Source organism: Setaria viridis, chromosome 7 (genome assembly GCF_005286985.2).
Source record: "Setaria viridis chromosome 7, Setaria_viridis_v4.0, whole genome shotgun sequence".
Taxonomy (NCBI): domain Eukaryota; kingdom Viridiplantae; phylum Streptophyta; class Magnoliopsida; order Poales; family Poaceae; genus Setaria; species Setaria viridis.
In genome coordinates this window covers 33,117,162-33,131,222 of record NC_048269.2, presented here as the reverse complement: position 1 = coordinate 33,131,222, position 14,061 = coordinate 33,117,162, and the positions used below count along the sequence as shown (strand labels likewise).

The window sequence follows — 14,061 nt, the reverse complement described above, 5'->3', positions numbered from 1 at the left end:
GGAGGAAGGAGACAGGTGGGTGCGGTGATTTTAATGGCCGGATCCTTCCACTGACAAGTGGCTCCCCACAGGCGCTGAGGCCCAGCAGCAGCAGCTCGAGGCATGGCCGGGGCCCACTCGTCAGTGGGTCGAGCTCATCGGGCAGCACGTGCAGCCGAGGGAGTGGACGGGAATTAATAGGGCCGCGATGATGGCCGTAGCTGTACAGGTTCAGGTAGGTGGATTAGGACGGGTACGCGGGCCCACCTGTAAGCGACCGTAAAATGGCAGCCGAGCTCCTCCTTCCTGGAAAGCTTCCTCTTCACGGCCTCACGGGCGGGTGCGCGGCGGCGGAACGGTATCCAGTATCCTCCACCTGAAAGCGGGTTCTCGTAGGAAAACGCTTTCGCTTTCCGAGCCCGGGGGTGGGCCCCGGCACGGCGGTCACTGGTCCAAGGTCCCCGGCTGGCAGCGTTGCCGGAGTCTCCGCCGTGGGCGCCCCCGCGGCCGCAGAGAGACGAGCGGGCCTGACGTGGCTGGTCCCGAGGTGATGGCACCCTAGTAGCTCTACGATGCGAGGACAGAAGTCAGAGAGAGGAAAAAGAGCAGATAAAAACAAAGCAGAGAAAGGGATTTCTTTCTTTGTTGGAATTTGGGAGGATAACCCTCGACATGTCACTGTCTTGCTATCTCATGGAATTTGAGGGCGTGTTTGATCTTAGTCTAAAGTTTAGCACTTGTTACATCGAATGCTAATCAGAAGAATTAAATATGAGTTAATTATAAAACTAATCGCAGAAATCCTGAGCTAATTCGCGAGACGAATCTAATAAATAGTTACTGTAACACCACATTGTCAAATCATAGATTAATTAAGTTTAATAGATTCGTCTCGTGAAATAGCCTTCATCTGTACAATAATTAGTCTATATTTAATACTTCTAAATAGTATCAAACATGTGTCACGATTTTTAATTCACATAGTATAGCACGCAAACGTACACCAGCTACACGTACGGTGGTCTAGAAAAAACCCCTGCAGGTACGGTGTCTCATGACCGCCGTGCGCCGTCGCTGGCCCCACGTGCCAGCGAGACGCATGGAAAGGGCGCGACACGCTTGGTCGGGGGCCGCGCCGATCGAGCCAGCCCAGGCTGCCGCGGCGAGATCCGGACGCGGCCGGTCGGACGTCGGAGGGAGAGGGAGGGATCCAGATTCCGGAGGTGGGGCGCGGTGATGATCGCGGCCGGTTAGTGGTGGCTGGCGCTTTACCGGACACCGCCTCGGGGCCCGGCGCCGCGTGCGGCACATGACGAGAACATGCTCCGTGTCGCGGGGCGGGAGCGGGAGCGGGAGCGAACGGGACGGGACGGGCGGATCCGATGGGAATTCGCGACGGATAGCGGAGGGTGCGGGATGCCGGCGTGCCGCCGTACTGTGCCTGATTGATCTGACGGGGAAGATGCCAGCCGGTGGGAATAGCGAGTGATCCGCTGCCGGTAGCTGCAGCGCCCGGCACGGCAAGTCAAGTCTCCGACCGTGGCGAGTTGATAAGAGCATATCTGCAAGAGTACCCAATATATTTACTCCCAATAGTTCTAGATCGGGCACTTCCAAAAAGAATTTGGGCACAGAAAACAGCCCATTCTCCAACATTGTTTCTATTTTTAACTCCCAAAATCTTCAAAATATGCCATGTCATTCTAGGTGGGGCCTCTTACCCTTGAGACGAAGCCCACATCGACCTTTTTCTTCTTTGTCATGGCAAATGCTAAACAAGAAATCCTGCCATGTTCATGAAAAAGAACAGAAATACGTTGAAAGCCTATTGTTATTGCCATTTGCAAAGTTAATAACGAAAGGAGCTACATCGATCAAATCCATTTGTCTACTGCAATAAAGAAAGGAGCACAAAGAAACTGAAAGGATGGGCGGCGAGCACCGGCAACTGTAGGACCCATGTAGGCAGGCGACACCGCGACAGAAACCAGGCGATGACCGACGATGGAGACAGGACCAGAGGCAGGGGTGCCGATGGGAGCATAGGCCGTGTAGCCGATGGGAGCGCAGCAGTGCACCAGCACGGCGCCGGCGGCAGGAGCGATGCGGCCGCGGGTTCGGCGCAGTGGAGGACTCGATTTAGGAACTGGATCGCCGTGAAATCGGCGATTGGGAGTGCCGAGGACGGGCGCAAATTTGGCTCCAGATGCCGCGCGTTTTGGGTAGGAGTAAATATTAGGAGTTGGTTTTGGAAACTGTTGGAGTCCGATTTTCGTAGCCAAGTCCAAAATCAAGTTATTGGAAGTAATTTTTGAGATGCTCTAAAGAGAAGCGCGCGAGGGTCCTTATTTGCTCTCGAGTACCCTGCGCGACGTTCTGAACAACTTCGGACGACGAGAATGGCGAGAAACGACAAGGAGATGGATGTAAAGTTGGGTGTGCTTCCTCTGTGGAGAGAGGTGCTGGCCTAACGGCAATCAGGATGACAACAGGAGAAAGCTACATGATTTATGATACCTCACCTATTCACTGTTTCCATCTCACCCTCTAACCTAAATGTTGGTCCAATTTAATCCCTCTACCTATCAATACTGGGTTAAATTAACCCTAAGCAGGTTTGTATCCTGTTTTGATCGGAGTCAATCTGACGTGGAAGCTAACTTAAGCGGCCGGTTTACGTGGACGCTAACTTAGGGCGTGTTTGGGACTGTTCCGCTCCAGAAAAAATAGCTCCACTCCACCAACTCCACAAAACTTCCCGCCAAACACGTCCAGCTCCACAAACTCCAGCTCCAGAAAAAACGTGGTTTGGCAGGAAGTGGTGCTCAAGGGGTGCTCCAAAAATAGTGGTTTCAGATGTCCTCATAGAGCTGTAGTGTATTTACCCACCATACCACTGATTACATAAGATACCGGTTCGCAAAACAAAACAATTACTTCCGCTCCTCCCGTCGCCCCCTTCCTTTCTCCCCTGTTCACCGCGGCCGCGCCACCCTGCCATCCGCGGTCGGGTCGTCGTCACCGAACGGGTCGCGCTGCCATCACCTCCTCCGCTGGCTGTCGGGGCACCGCTGCCGAAGCTTGCCGGGGCGCTCCATCGGAGCCCGCGGAGTCGCTCCTCCGCCGGCCGTCGAGGACCCGCGGTCTCTGGCGCTCGCCAGGCCGCTCCGCCGCGGCGTCGAGGCTGCTCCTCCACCCCCTCGAGCACCACCGCCAACGCGTCCTGCGGAGGCCACGCACACCATTGCCACTTGTGGGGCCACGCCACCGCAGGCCAGGCTAGGCGCCGCCGCGATGTTGCCTGTGGGGCCGCAATGCTGGCCACGGGAGCGGCGCACTAGTGGTGGAGAAACCCGGCACTCCCTCTCCCTTCTCGTGGGCTCCGATCGAAGAACTCCTCCAATGTACACTGACGCGTGGGTCCCATAATACAGGGGTATAATAGACAATGCACGTAAAAATATCATGTTCCTAGAGCTGGAGTCCTCTCATTTGCCAAACAAGTGCCACGGCTCCATGTTTCGGTAAATTTAGTGGAGTGGAGCTGAAGGAAGGTGGAGTTGATGAAATGAAGCTGTTTTTTCTGAAGCGGAATAGTTCCAAACATGCCCTTAATTAATCGAGCTTGCGTGGACTGCAGGAGGCAAGCTACCAAAGTGAGCCGAGCCTCCTGTCTCTAAACGCCGCATGCGTCGGCGCCCATCCATCCACTGCTGCGCACAGTTGGGCACGCTCAAGGCATGAATTTTGTCACCTACCCACGATCTGAGCCTGATCGCTTATGACCGCTCCTCATGCATGTGTTTTTGGTTTATTCGACTTCCAGTCTTCCACGATAGAAGACAAATGAACCAAGCCACAGGACGAGCAGGATGTTGCAACAGGGAAGATGATGACTAAAGGCTAGTAGCACAGATAGCAAGGAGGGACCATCGGAATGAGCAGCAGCAACCTCAGTTCTATATATTTTTATGATCAGCACGTACTCCTTGATCTGCTTCAATTTGTATACAAAGTTAAAACATGCTGTGGCGCCTTGACCTATCTTTGGCGAACAAACATTCGGTGGCATGTGAGGCCCCTCTGCCTTAATGAAATGAACGACATCCCAATGTTTTTTGAACATTATTGAAACTTCAAATCGAATAGGCCATCGAAAAATATCACCAAACACAAGAGTTTGATGCCCAGCCGATCCAAGAGGAATACTCTAGAAGTGTCAATTTTGCAAGCCATTTTACATCCATCACTTATCACAAGAATAATACTGTCGTAAGCATCTCTAGACAGGTTCATGGTCACAGGAGATCTATCTTCCAAATCATCAGCTACTAATTATGCCTTGGCCCTTGGCGTATAAAGAATTCCTGACGCTTACTGACATGCGGTGTACACCAGAGCTTTAATTTACTAAGCCCTTGTTTACTTCGCAAGTTGTGAGGTGCTAAATTGGCATTTTGCCATAAATACGACACTGTAGCGTTTCGTTTGTATTTGTGAATTATTGTCCAAATATTGACTAATTAGGCTCAAAAGATTCGTCTCGCAAAGTACAACAAAACTGTGCAATTAGTTTTTGATTTCGTCTACATTTAGTACTCCATGCATGTACCGCAAGTTTGATGTGATGAGGAATCTTCTTTTTGCATAGTGTCAAAGTTGGAAGTTTGGAGGGAAGTAAATAAGGGCTAAATTACTTGCATTTGTGACGCGAAAAAGAGTTGCAGGGTGGGGACGAACGATTATGCCAAACTTACGTTTCGCGCCAGCTTCTTATGGACGCCGCTCGGCTCGAGTGGAGCGGGTCCGCTCTGGACCTCTGGTGGCATGAGGCGCTGCGGCTCGGCATGGACTCTCTCTGGTTCCACGTCATCCGTCAAAATAATTTTACTCCAGTCAAACTTGTGTCCACATCAGCAAAACAGGGTACAAAACCACTTGGGGGTTAATTTAACCTAGTATTAATAGGTGGAGTTAGGGGGTGGGATAAACAAAATGAATAGGTGAAGGAAGTAAAATGGACTTTTTCCTTTACAATTAGGGTACAATATTACAATTCCTTCAAAAAAAATTTTGCAACTATCTAGATAGGGACAATGCAGACTCAAAATTACAGATAATGCAAAAACGAAAAACCCACAATCGTGCCATATGCATGCCTCCTATTCTTGAACGGTTTCAAGTTGCACATCTAAACAGCAGATCGCCACAAGATCTCCGAGACAGCAGCATTTTAAATAAGTCACTTCAAGCTGGCATAACAAGAACAGCACATATGAAACCACCACGGGCACAGGCGTATCACTCTACATCAATATTGGGGAAAAAAACAATTTTATTGTTACCGAACTTTGTTCACCTCTTTCTCTGGTTCGATCCAAATAGGTCCAAGAGGAATGAACAGGGTGAAATCAATAATCGATGGCAAAACGCCACACCATCTGAGATGAGCATCCGCATTTCTTACAAACCATATATGTAAAAAAAAAACCCTAAAAAACCATATCCATTTAATCTTTATTAAGCACCCAGTCTCTACATTTACAAGCTCGGTGGCCAGCAGAGAACCTTATACCTGTGCTATGATACATCTTACTAGCAGGGCAAGATCAGGAACTTTACAAAGAAGTCACGTTTTCAGGAACAGCTAAGGCATAATATTTCCGTAAGATGATAGTTTCCTCTCTAAGCCATGGGCATCTTCAACACCACCAAAATAACACCACCCACTGTGCAAACATGCTGAACGCTTCTGGAGAACAAAGTGAGCATGTACATCTGGAGCTGCGATCATCTCGACTGCACCACTCTATAATGAAGAATTAAGTCTTCCGGCTTCTTCCAAATATATGTTCTCACTGTAGCCAAACTCATCTCTGGCGATAGAACCTGCTTCATACAGTACACTTTAGCGCAACAGCACAAAACAGACTGTGCAGCAAATTTCTTTGGAACAAAGCCACAAATATAAATCAAAACATCACTCTACCCCATCAGTTGCAGAGAACCTATCATTACAACACCTTTATGTAGGTAGAACAGGAAGGGAGAACATGAATTTTTGAAGATAAGGTAAAATTGGCTGCAAATAAATTTTTACATTGCCTATCATATATGATATGCAAGAAGAAAATTCCAGGAAGATCTCTATGATTTATGAGGTCAAACTGGAAAGATGTTTTTTATGAGTATGTAGCAGAATTTACTGAAAAACTAAGGATTTTGACAAGTGCGTGATGTGGATTCTGCTCAAAGGTGCATCTGTATACAGGGTTAAAAACATGGGAAGCTAAAAGCCTAAAAGTAATACCATAATCATAGGAATCTATTAATGGGGAGAGTGAAGAAAACTGGAAAATATCTTGGGCTATTGTCCAAAACATTCATGGAAATCCTCTACAGGTGACAAAACAATCTTGTTAAATATTTTGTGCAATATCTTTCTGCAGAAACAGGTCTCCCATTTGTTCTTAATGTAGGTAAAACGGACATCTAAATATAGAATGCAATGACTATATTTAGAAAAAACTTGCCTGGTTATTGCACAATATCTCTACACATGGCTTTAGTTTTTGCCATGCCTTTAGTCCAATCCGCGAAGAACTATCTAGCGCTGAGAGCTGCGATTGACCAGAACTCAATCCCATAGCAAATGTGCTGTCAGAGCCTCCGTCCAATGGTTTTTCAAGAACGAGTTTCTCGACCACATAATTAGCTACCTGTACCACGAAAGGGAATATACTGTAAACTTTGAGAGTAACAAGGTAGCTTATAAAATGGTGAAAAATATTTCATAATGATAATAATAAATTACTCCATAAATACAGGGTCCTGAAGTATTTGAATGATTCAAATATTGCTATTTCAAGGTTGCATGCAAATGTATACAGTTAGCTGTTTTAACAGAAACATGCAAACATGGTAGTAAGCTATTTTGACATCGCAAATGCATGCATGCAAAACATATTGGACTATTGACACACAATGGACTCTCCACACACAGAGCTGATTCTTCCATTCACCGCCAACAACAGCCTCTATTGTTCATCGTGTATTGGGGGATTCACCATTTTACAACATCTTGCATTTGCTGTGGATCAATGATGTTGAGAACATCTTACTTTGTGAATCCGCAATATCCGTGGAGCACTCAGCTTGCCTTGAGTTATGTTCGGTGCTGGTGATCCCTCAGCAGGATGCAAATAAAAGCCGCATCTGCATTGAACAAAGGAAAGAAACATCAGGAACAAAATAACACCATGAAAGCCATAGTAACCTAGGGTGCACCCTCTATCACATTAACATAGCAGAGAGCATCATCCAAAAATCTTCATTTGCTCATATCTTCCTCCTTTTTTTAAAGCATATCTTCCTCCTTTCCAGTAAGAAATAAATAAGACCCATGGATGCTAATGCATGTGTGTGTGCAAACATCTCAGTAGCTCCCCGTAAATAACACATAGTCACAGCATGGAAATACTATGAAAGCACCCCACAAGTGGAATTGTTCCAAAGACATCGTACCATAAAGGACTTTAGAATCACGGCAACTTAAATTTAGAAAGGGAAGGTGCTATTATATTCCAAGTTAATCTATCTCCAGCGGAAAACAAGGTTTCAGATATATCAGGGGGTGTATCATCTGAGGATAAGAGGGAATTGAAATGAGCACTTACTTTGTATTCTCCTTTGGATAACGATTGTGCGTGACACAGTCAACACACCACCATGGGAGATCACCCTCAGTTCCATCCAAATCAGTAATTCTCTTTCTCCAGGGCCCTCCACTAGAACCTTCCGTGATAATTGACGGAGGCGAAACCGTGGAAAACTCAAATGACGGAAGCACATGAGTTGCATGGTTTTCGGTCCCATCATCCACCTCGGATCTTGACCGCGGTGAGTCTTTTGAAGGAAGATCCTTCCCTGATGAACTATCACCATTCGACAAGCTATGTGAACCAGACTTCTGTTTTCTTTTACTCCAATGAACTAGCAAACCACGAAGGGTCTCCTGAGCCAAATTAATCTGCACAATTTAGGGGGAAGAATTCAGAAGATGAGTTTGGTGACTTTGGTCTAGTCAGTATCTCACTTCACTCGACAGCAGGTAGCAGCAATCAGATTTTGCAAAAAAATGCACTCTATGGATGTGTCCAGGATACTTTTCAGCAACAAGAATGAAAAATTCATCACTATAGGTAAGGATCTTTCCAACACATTTAACAACAGAAACTGCACTATTAGCTCAGCAATATTCTAAAGATTGAAGTGTGAAAACAAATGTAACCAGTACACATAATATATGTTGCTGTACAAACCTTAAGGTCTTCTTGCGCTCCAGAAACATTTAGGTCAACCGCATATATTTCTGCAGAAAAGCATTGTGGAGTATCCAGGTGTACAGACAAGCATCCCAATCGAGCATCCATGGTGAACCAGGCAGGTATGCTTACCTAATAATCATTTAGCAAAAATTACACAGTAATAGGTGGCTAATTTTAGCATAATATAGAAATCATGGCATTCCAGTAATACCATCTCAAACAACTCTTTTTTCTTATCTTCAAAAGAAACCTGCATAATCAAAATGAAGGAGTTAAATATTCTAATAAAATCCCATCAGTTCAGAAGGCATCAAGTAAGAAATGGTGCGCTTACAAAACGGGATACAAATAGGCAATGCTAATAACTAACATGCATGTATAGATCTTTGAGGGAACAATCATCCAAGAAATTAAGAAGAAACAAAAACCTTGCCAAAGTCTTCAATAACAGCTCCCCGGGTAATCTCCCACAGCTTGACAGAACCAGCAGTATCCTGCAGAAAAGGAAATGGGTGCATACACCATGATGCCACTCCTTGCAGTTGAATTAACAACAGGACACGTAAAAGAAATTTTGAAATCACCTTTGTCAGTACATGCCTCCTATTATTCATTATCTCATGCTGAATTATTGCTGGAACTCCTGGGATAACCAAAGATGGTTCTTTGTATACAGGCACCTGAAGTAGAACAGACCACGAGTATTTAGTAATTACCATCAGTTAACAATTTGCTGGCAGGAAAGAATTGAATGGGTAAAACAGCTGTTCATCAGGCAGTAAAATATTAAATAAAGGGATAGCAGAATGAAGGGATTGAAATAGTTTTGGCAGCATCTGGCAGAATGTATGGACAGTATCCATGTAGGGAAAGAAGACTAAAAATAAAACTGTTAAATCACCAGAATACTACACCCAAAAAAAAGGAGACTTAGTGGGCCACTTGGGAAAGATCTTAAGCTTAAGCTTATTACGTTTCTCCTACAGAACTTATTAGATCATACTCAATTAAGACTTCCAAAATTTAGCTTAAAAAACAAGTTAACTTCTATGTTTGTAATTATGGTGTCAACTATGCGCAAAAGAAACCAAAATTCTGAATATTCCCTAACTATTAAACAAAGCTACTTTACAATGTCCCAGCAGAAACACAAAATGCTTGTGATGCGGTGTCTTCAAATAAGAAATATAATTTGACAAAAGAAGACAACTCTCATGCTTACAGGTGCTGATCCCTCTAAAGAAGCTCTTGCCCTTGAGAATGACAAATTCCCAGCTAAGAATGAGCCACCCTTTTCGAAGACCTTTTGGGGTGTGTGTCCTTCAGCTGGCCATCCATAAACAGAAGAATCGGTTGTTGCAACCCATATCGTGTCATCTTGCAGAGACAGCTGTAGAATAGGGTATTCATTTGTGCAGAGTAAGACACTCTCTCTTGTTGACAAATCTGTCAGGTATACCTGCAATACAATGAATACATGAAAGTTCAGATCAAAGAAGCAAAGTGGCTATTCAATACATGCAAGATAATTAACTCACAGATTGGTCTCTTCCACCACTGTAGACATGACCAAATGAAGGAGTGCTTGCAAGTGCCCAAACTGAATCAGTATGCACAGCATAAGAATGGACACAACGCTGCTGTCCTAGATCCCATAGTCTGCAAAGCATATAGAATACCTAAGATGTCAAAACTAAACACAGAATTTATGTCAAGCACATGACAGGGGGGATGGATGGGGTGTTGGAGCTGTGTATTTACCTTATCATCGAATCAGATGATCCTGATAGACAATACCTGAAAAAATTGTTAGAAAAAAAGATTAATTGGTCATTTAATGAAAGCAGACATGACGTAACAGCTCTCAAAATCCCCAGGCCAAAATGAGAGACAAATCCATATTACGACCTTTTTTGGTAGTCATAGCCGAAATCAGCAATTTGACCATCGAAAAAAAAACACATTCAGGTTAAATGTTTAGGCAGCTGTCTCCCGGTCAACCATCGCCATCACGGCCATAATGTGTCACATAAGTCATTCCCACATCAAGCCATTTACGATAACATGAAAATAGATTACATGGCACATTACTCCACTTGGATGGTTAACTGATGCATTGACTCTGCAAACTAATGTCACTATTGGCATTAGTTTGTTGATCTAAACATTTAAGTTCCTCATTTGAACTGATTAATGAAATTATATAGTTGGTGCTTGAGTGCTGACTGACACAAAAGAATGTTTCTGGAGTAAACATTATCTGATTCAGACAACACCATTGCTCATAGTAACTATATGAAATCAATGTCAAATGTGAAAGGGGTAAATGATACATTGACGTATAAATCTAAACCATTGTAGGGAAAGGTATGTATAATTCAGTTTCAGCATATCTAACACCACAATAGAAGCTCATTTGCACTATATGCATTCCACAATAAAATTGCTGACCAGGCACACATTTTTTAAAAAAAAAGAATAATAGCACCATGCCATGCCATCATCAATAATCTGCTCTTTCATGCACATAATGTAATAGAACCAGTGAACAGTTAACAAAGCAATCCAAGTATTAGCATAGCAAACAACCAGGAAACACAAATGTCTTGGCATTACAACAGATGCAAACTCATACGCACTTATCGCGGGAACTCAAACGTCACTGATGCATTATCATGCATAACATTTAGGATGGAGATGGAATTAAGATGAAAGAGGGTGCGTAAAGAAATGTGAAGTTCAATTTTTAAGTGATGATGTCAACAGCATAGCCTAGATGAATTTAGAAGAGCTCATTTGATAATGCTAGGCACAAACCTTCCTGTAGAATCAAGAAGCAAGGTCCTGATATTGTCTGTGTGCCCCCTCAATTTCATCTTTTTTGAACCTGTCCTGGGATCCCACACTCGAACAACCTGCATAAATTAAAAATATAAGGATTTTAGATGAGGTCTTTTAGAAAATAGTCTACAGATACTGAAAGTTGACTGGTCTCCTAATCACAAAGAAAAATTACATACTTGTTCCCAAAGATGAGGAGTGCAATACCTTTTCAGTGCCACCAGAGACAAGAAGGGTTCCTGTATCATTCATAGCCAGTGCATAAACTGAATCTTTGTGACCTTTGGCGGCAATTGGACTGTACCCATGTGATTGTCCATTAGAGGAAGCAATGTTACTACTAGAATTTACATTGCACAGAGTTGTCAAAGCAGGTCCGGAGTTTCCATTAGGAACTTCATCCTCTTTTGCATCCGCAGATTTGGCTACAGGAGCAAGAGCAGCATCAAGGTCCCAAATGAAGACCTCACCACCAAGACCACCAGAGGCAACAATGTTACTCTACAATACAGAGGCGCACAAAAAAAACTGTAAAAACAAAAACAACAAGAAGCTAAAAGTCCCATAGAAAAGAATAAGCATGGATTACATTCTTCTCAGCAGCAGCAAGACAAATCACATAATCAGAATGCTGGCGGAGAGTCCTGGTACAGGCACCATCAGAGAAGCAATTCCACACCTGTGAAGATGGAAATTAGAAGACATGCACACCCAGCATACAGAATTTAAGAAGAAAAGTATTACACAACAAACCTTCAGGGTGGTGTCTGAGGAACAGGAAACAAGCTTCTCACCAACTATGATAGCATCATTAACCTGCACAATAATGAATGGCTTAAAACAACATAAAACACTGAACAGTACTACCATTCCGCTTTACAAACAGAAATTAAGTGTTATAGTTTTAAACTTCTCAAGCACATATATCTACATCCACTGCCACCATTCCCAAACTTCTAGGCATATGTCGACATAGAGAATTAATAATTCTAAAACATATAACCACTCTTCTTTCCAGCTAATGTTGTTTTTTTCCCCAAAAAAAGCAACAAAGGACCTAGCAAATATGCCAAATATAACAGAATTTAGGTCATCCTTTGACATTAGACTCTGTGTCAGCTTTTCTCCAATATAACCGCCCAATGTTTACAAACCGCACAAGAATGTTCCAATTTAAACACTACAGTTCACAAAAAAGAAAAAAGGCAGAAGAAGTGACAGAAAATGACGGAAACCAACTTGAATGTATCAATTTAACTGTTTCTTAATAAAACGTACTTGAAATGCAAATCATAATGGTCCAAATAGTAAGAATCGATTCATGTTAAAATTTATGGATACTAGAACGAATGTACTAGCCTTAAAATGTATAGGCATAAGAATTGATGTAATACATCTAATTCACAGGGATCATTTGAATTTTTTTTAAGCAACATAACTAAGAACTATAAACATAATGGTAATTTCTAAAAGGAAAAACAGCTTGAATAAAAAAAGTAAAAAGGCATACCCAATCGACATGTGACTCAAAAGTTGCTGAGAAACTTGCATCCCCATTATTTAATTCCCATCGTTTCAAGGTACCATCTCGACTCCCACTAAAAAGATAATCACTTGTACTATTTGCAGAACCATTTAGATAAGCCAAGCAGTTAATCCCTGCACAATGCTGAAAAGCAGAATGAAATGTATCAGCAGGACCTAGTAGTGGAACATGGATTGTTCCAAGTCTATGGATCTGAAGAAACAAAATCAAAATATCTGCCATCAATGGCTATTTTTATGTACAGCATACCTTTTTAGCATCAGCATCATTTAGCACATACGTGAAGCGCTTCTCCTTTCTCGGTCGAGTCGAGCCGGCCGTGTTACCAGCACTCCCAACACGATGCATTGAAGGAAGCTATCCAAACTAGGGGCAACTAAACCTACAAACTAGAGATAAACATTTCATAAGGGCACTGAGATCACAAAATAGACAGTATGCTAGTAACGTTCAAACCAGCACAAGCAGAAATAACTTTTTTCAAGTATCTGTTTGGCAAAATTGTGCCTGGAAAAGGTCCGACATCTAGTAGGATCACACCTGTTAAACCGCCCCTCCCGTGGAACAAGGGCAATTCGGAAATCAAAATAACGGATGCGAACCACTCCAGACCTCCAATATCAATAAAGACACTTGATGCAGAAATGGAATGTTTCCTAAAGTCGATCAACTGAAAACTTAAAATATGACGCATGTAGCCAAACAAACCAGAAAAACCTATGGAAAGGGCACAATCTGTTCAATAAACGGTTCAATGCAAAAGGTCAAAATCTAAGTCTGCGCCCAAATACTGCCACTTACAACAAGAATCAGGGCAAAATAGAACGATGGCTGCACCGCTAGCTCCCACTTCCGCCCAATTAGCGAGCCCAACACTATCGAATCAACCTCGGCACCAATCAACTCATTAATCAGTACTGCAGCGGTTCAAAACAGTGGAGATAGACCCGATCAGCTGTTAGGTCCGCTGAGGCTACTGCGAGACGGGGGCAAGGTTGGACTAAGTAGCGTGACCACGGCATGCACTACGCAGCAAGCAATCGATCGTCACCTGGGATCGGGCGACGGGCGGCGATCGGCGGCGCGCCGGCGTCGGGATGCGTCCGCGGCCAGTGTGGAGCGGGGGGCGCAGATCTAGGGTTTAAGGCGCCGCGGCGCGGCCGTGGCGCCCGGAGGAAAGCAGCGGGAGAGGCGTAGTGGACGGCAGCAAAGCCGGCGGGCGCGTGAGGTTGGTGAAGTGAGGCGGCTGCAGCGGCGGCAGACGCGGTGGGAGTTGCCGCGGCGAGGGGCGGACGCGACGGGGCAGAGGATGACCGGGGAGGAGGAGGAGCCGAGGAAGGCAGGTGGGTGTCGTGTAGTTGGCTATGA

The 14,061-nt window shown here is 44.2% G+C and overlaps 1 protein-coding gene across 3 annotated transcripts; it reads right to left on the bottom strand.

The window, feature by feature from the left end:
* Nucleotides 1-5,458: 5,458 nt before the first annotated feature.
* LOC117863959 (uncharacterized) lies at nucleotides 5,459-14,012 on the bottom strand. Of its 3 annotated transcripts, none has more exons than XM_034747895.2 (18): nucleotides 13,745-14,012; nucleotides 12,943-13,082; nucleotides 12,658-12,816; nucleotides 11,901-11,963; nucleotides 11,737-11,826; nucleotides 11,355-11,648; nucleotides 11,124-11,221; nucleotides 10,068-10,103; nucleotides 9,845-9,965; nucleotides 9,529-9,765; nucleotides 8,891-8,986; nucleotides 8,735-8,800; nucleotides 8,518-8,556; nucleotides 8,301-8,435; nucleotides 7,656-8,008; nucleotides 7,101-7,194; nucleotides 6,513-6,698; nucleotides 5,459-5,868 (listed from the first exon to the last, which is right to left on the bottom strand). In XM_034747895.2, exons 2-18 carry the CDS (start codon nucleotides 13,039-13,041, stop codon nucleotides 5,770-5,772), a joined length of 2,265 nt encoding a protein of 754 aa, XP_034603786.1. In that variant the 5' UTR covers nucleotides 13,042-13,082; nucleotides 13,745-14,012; the 3' UTR covers nucleotides 5,459-5,769. The 3 variants fall into 3 exon arrangements, with proteins under 3 accessions (XP_034603786.1, XP_034603788.1, XP_034603787.1); XM_034747897.2 differs by having other exon boundaries at nucleotides 12,943-13,075; XM_034747896.2 differs by lacking the exon at nucleotides 13,745-14,012 and adding an exon at nucleotides 13,495-13,512.
* Between the last annotated feature and the right edge of the window lie 49 nt (nucleotides 14,013-14,061).

Bases quoted from the DNA above. Each gene is read 5' to 3' on its own strand.
- LOC117863959 (XM_034747895.2), bottom strand. From the start codon at position 13,041: ATGCATCGTGTTGGGAGTGCTGGTAACACGGCCGGCTCGACTCGACCG. The intron at 11,964-12,657 runs GTATGCCTTTTT...ATTATTGTGCAG, and splicing joins TTGAGTCACATGTCGATTGG to GTTAATGATGCTATCATAGT. The intron at 8,801-8,890 runs GTGATTTCAAAA...CCTTTTCTGCAG, and splicing joins GGAGGCATGTACTGACAAAG to GATACTGCTGGTTCTGTCAA.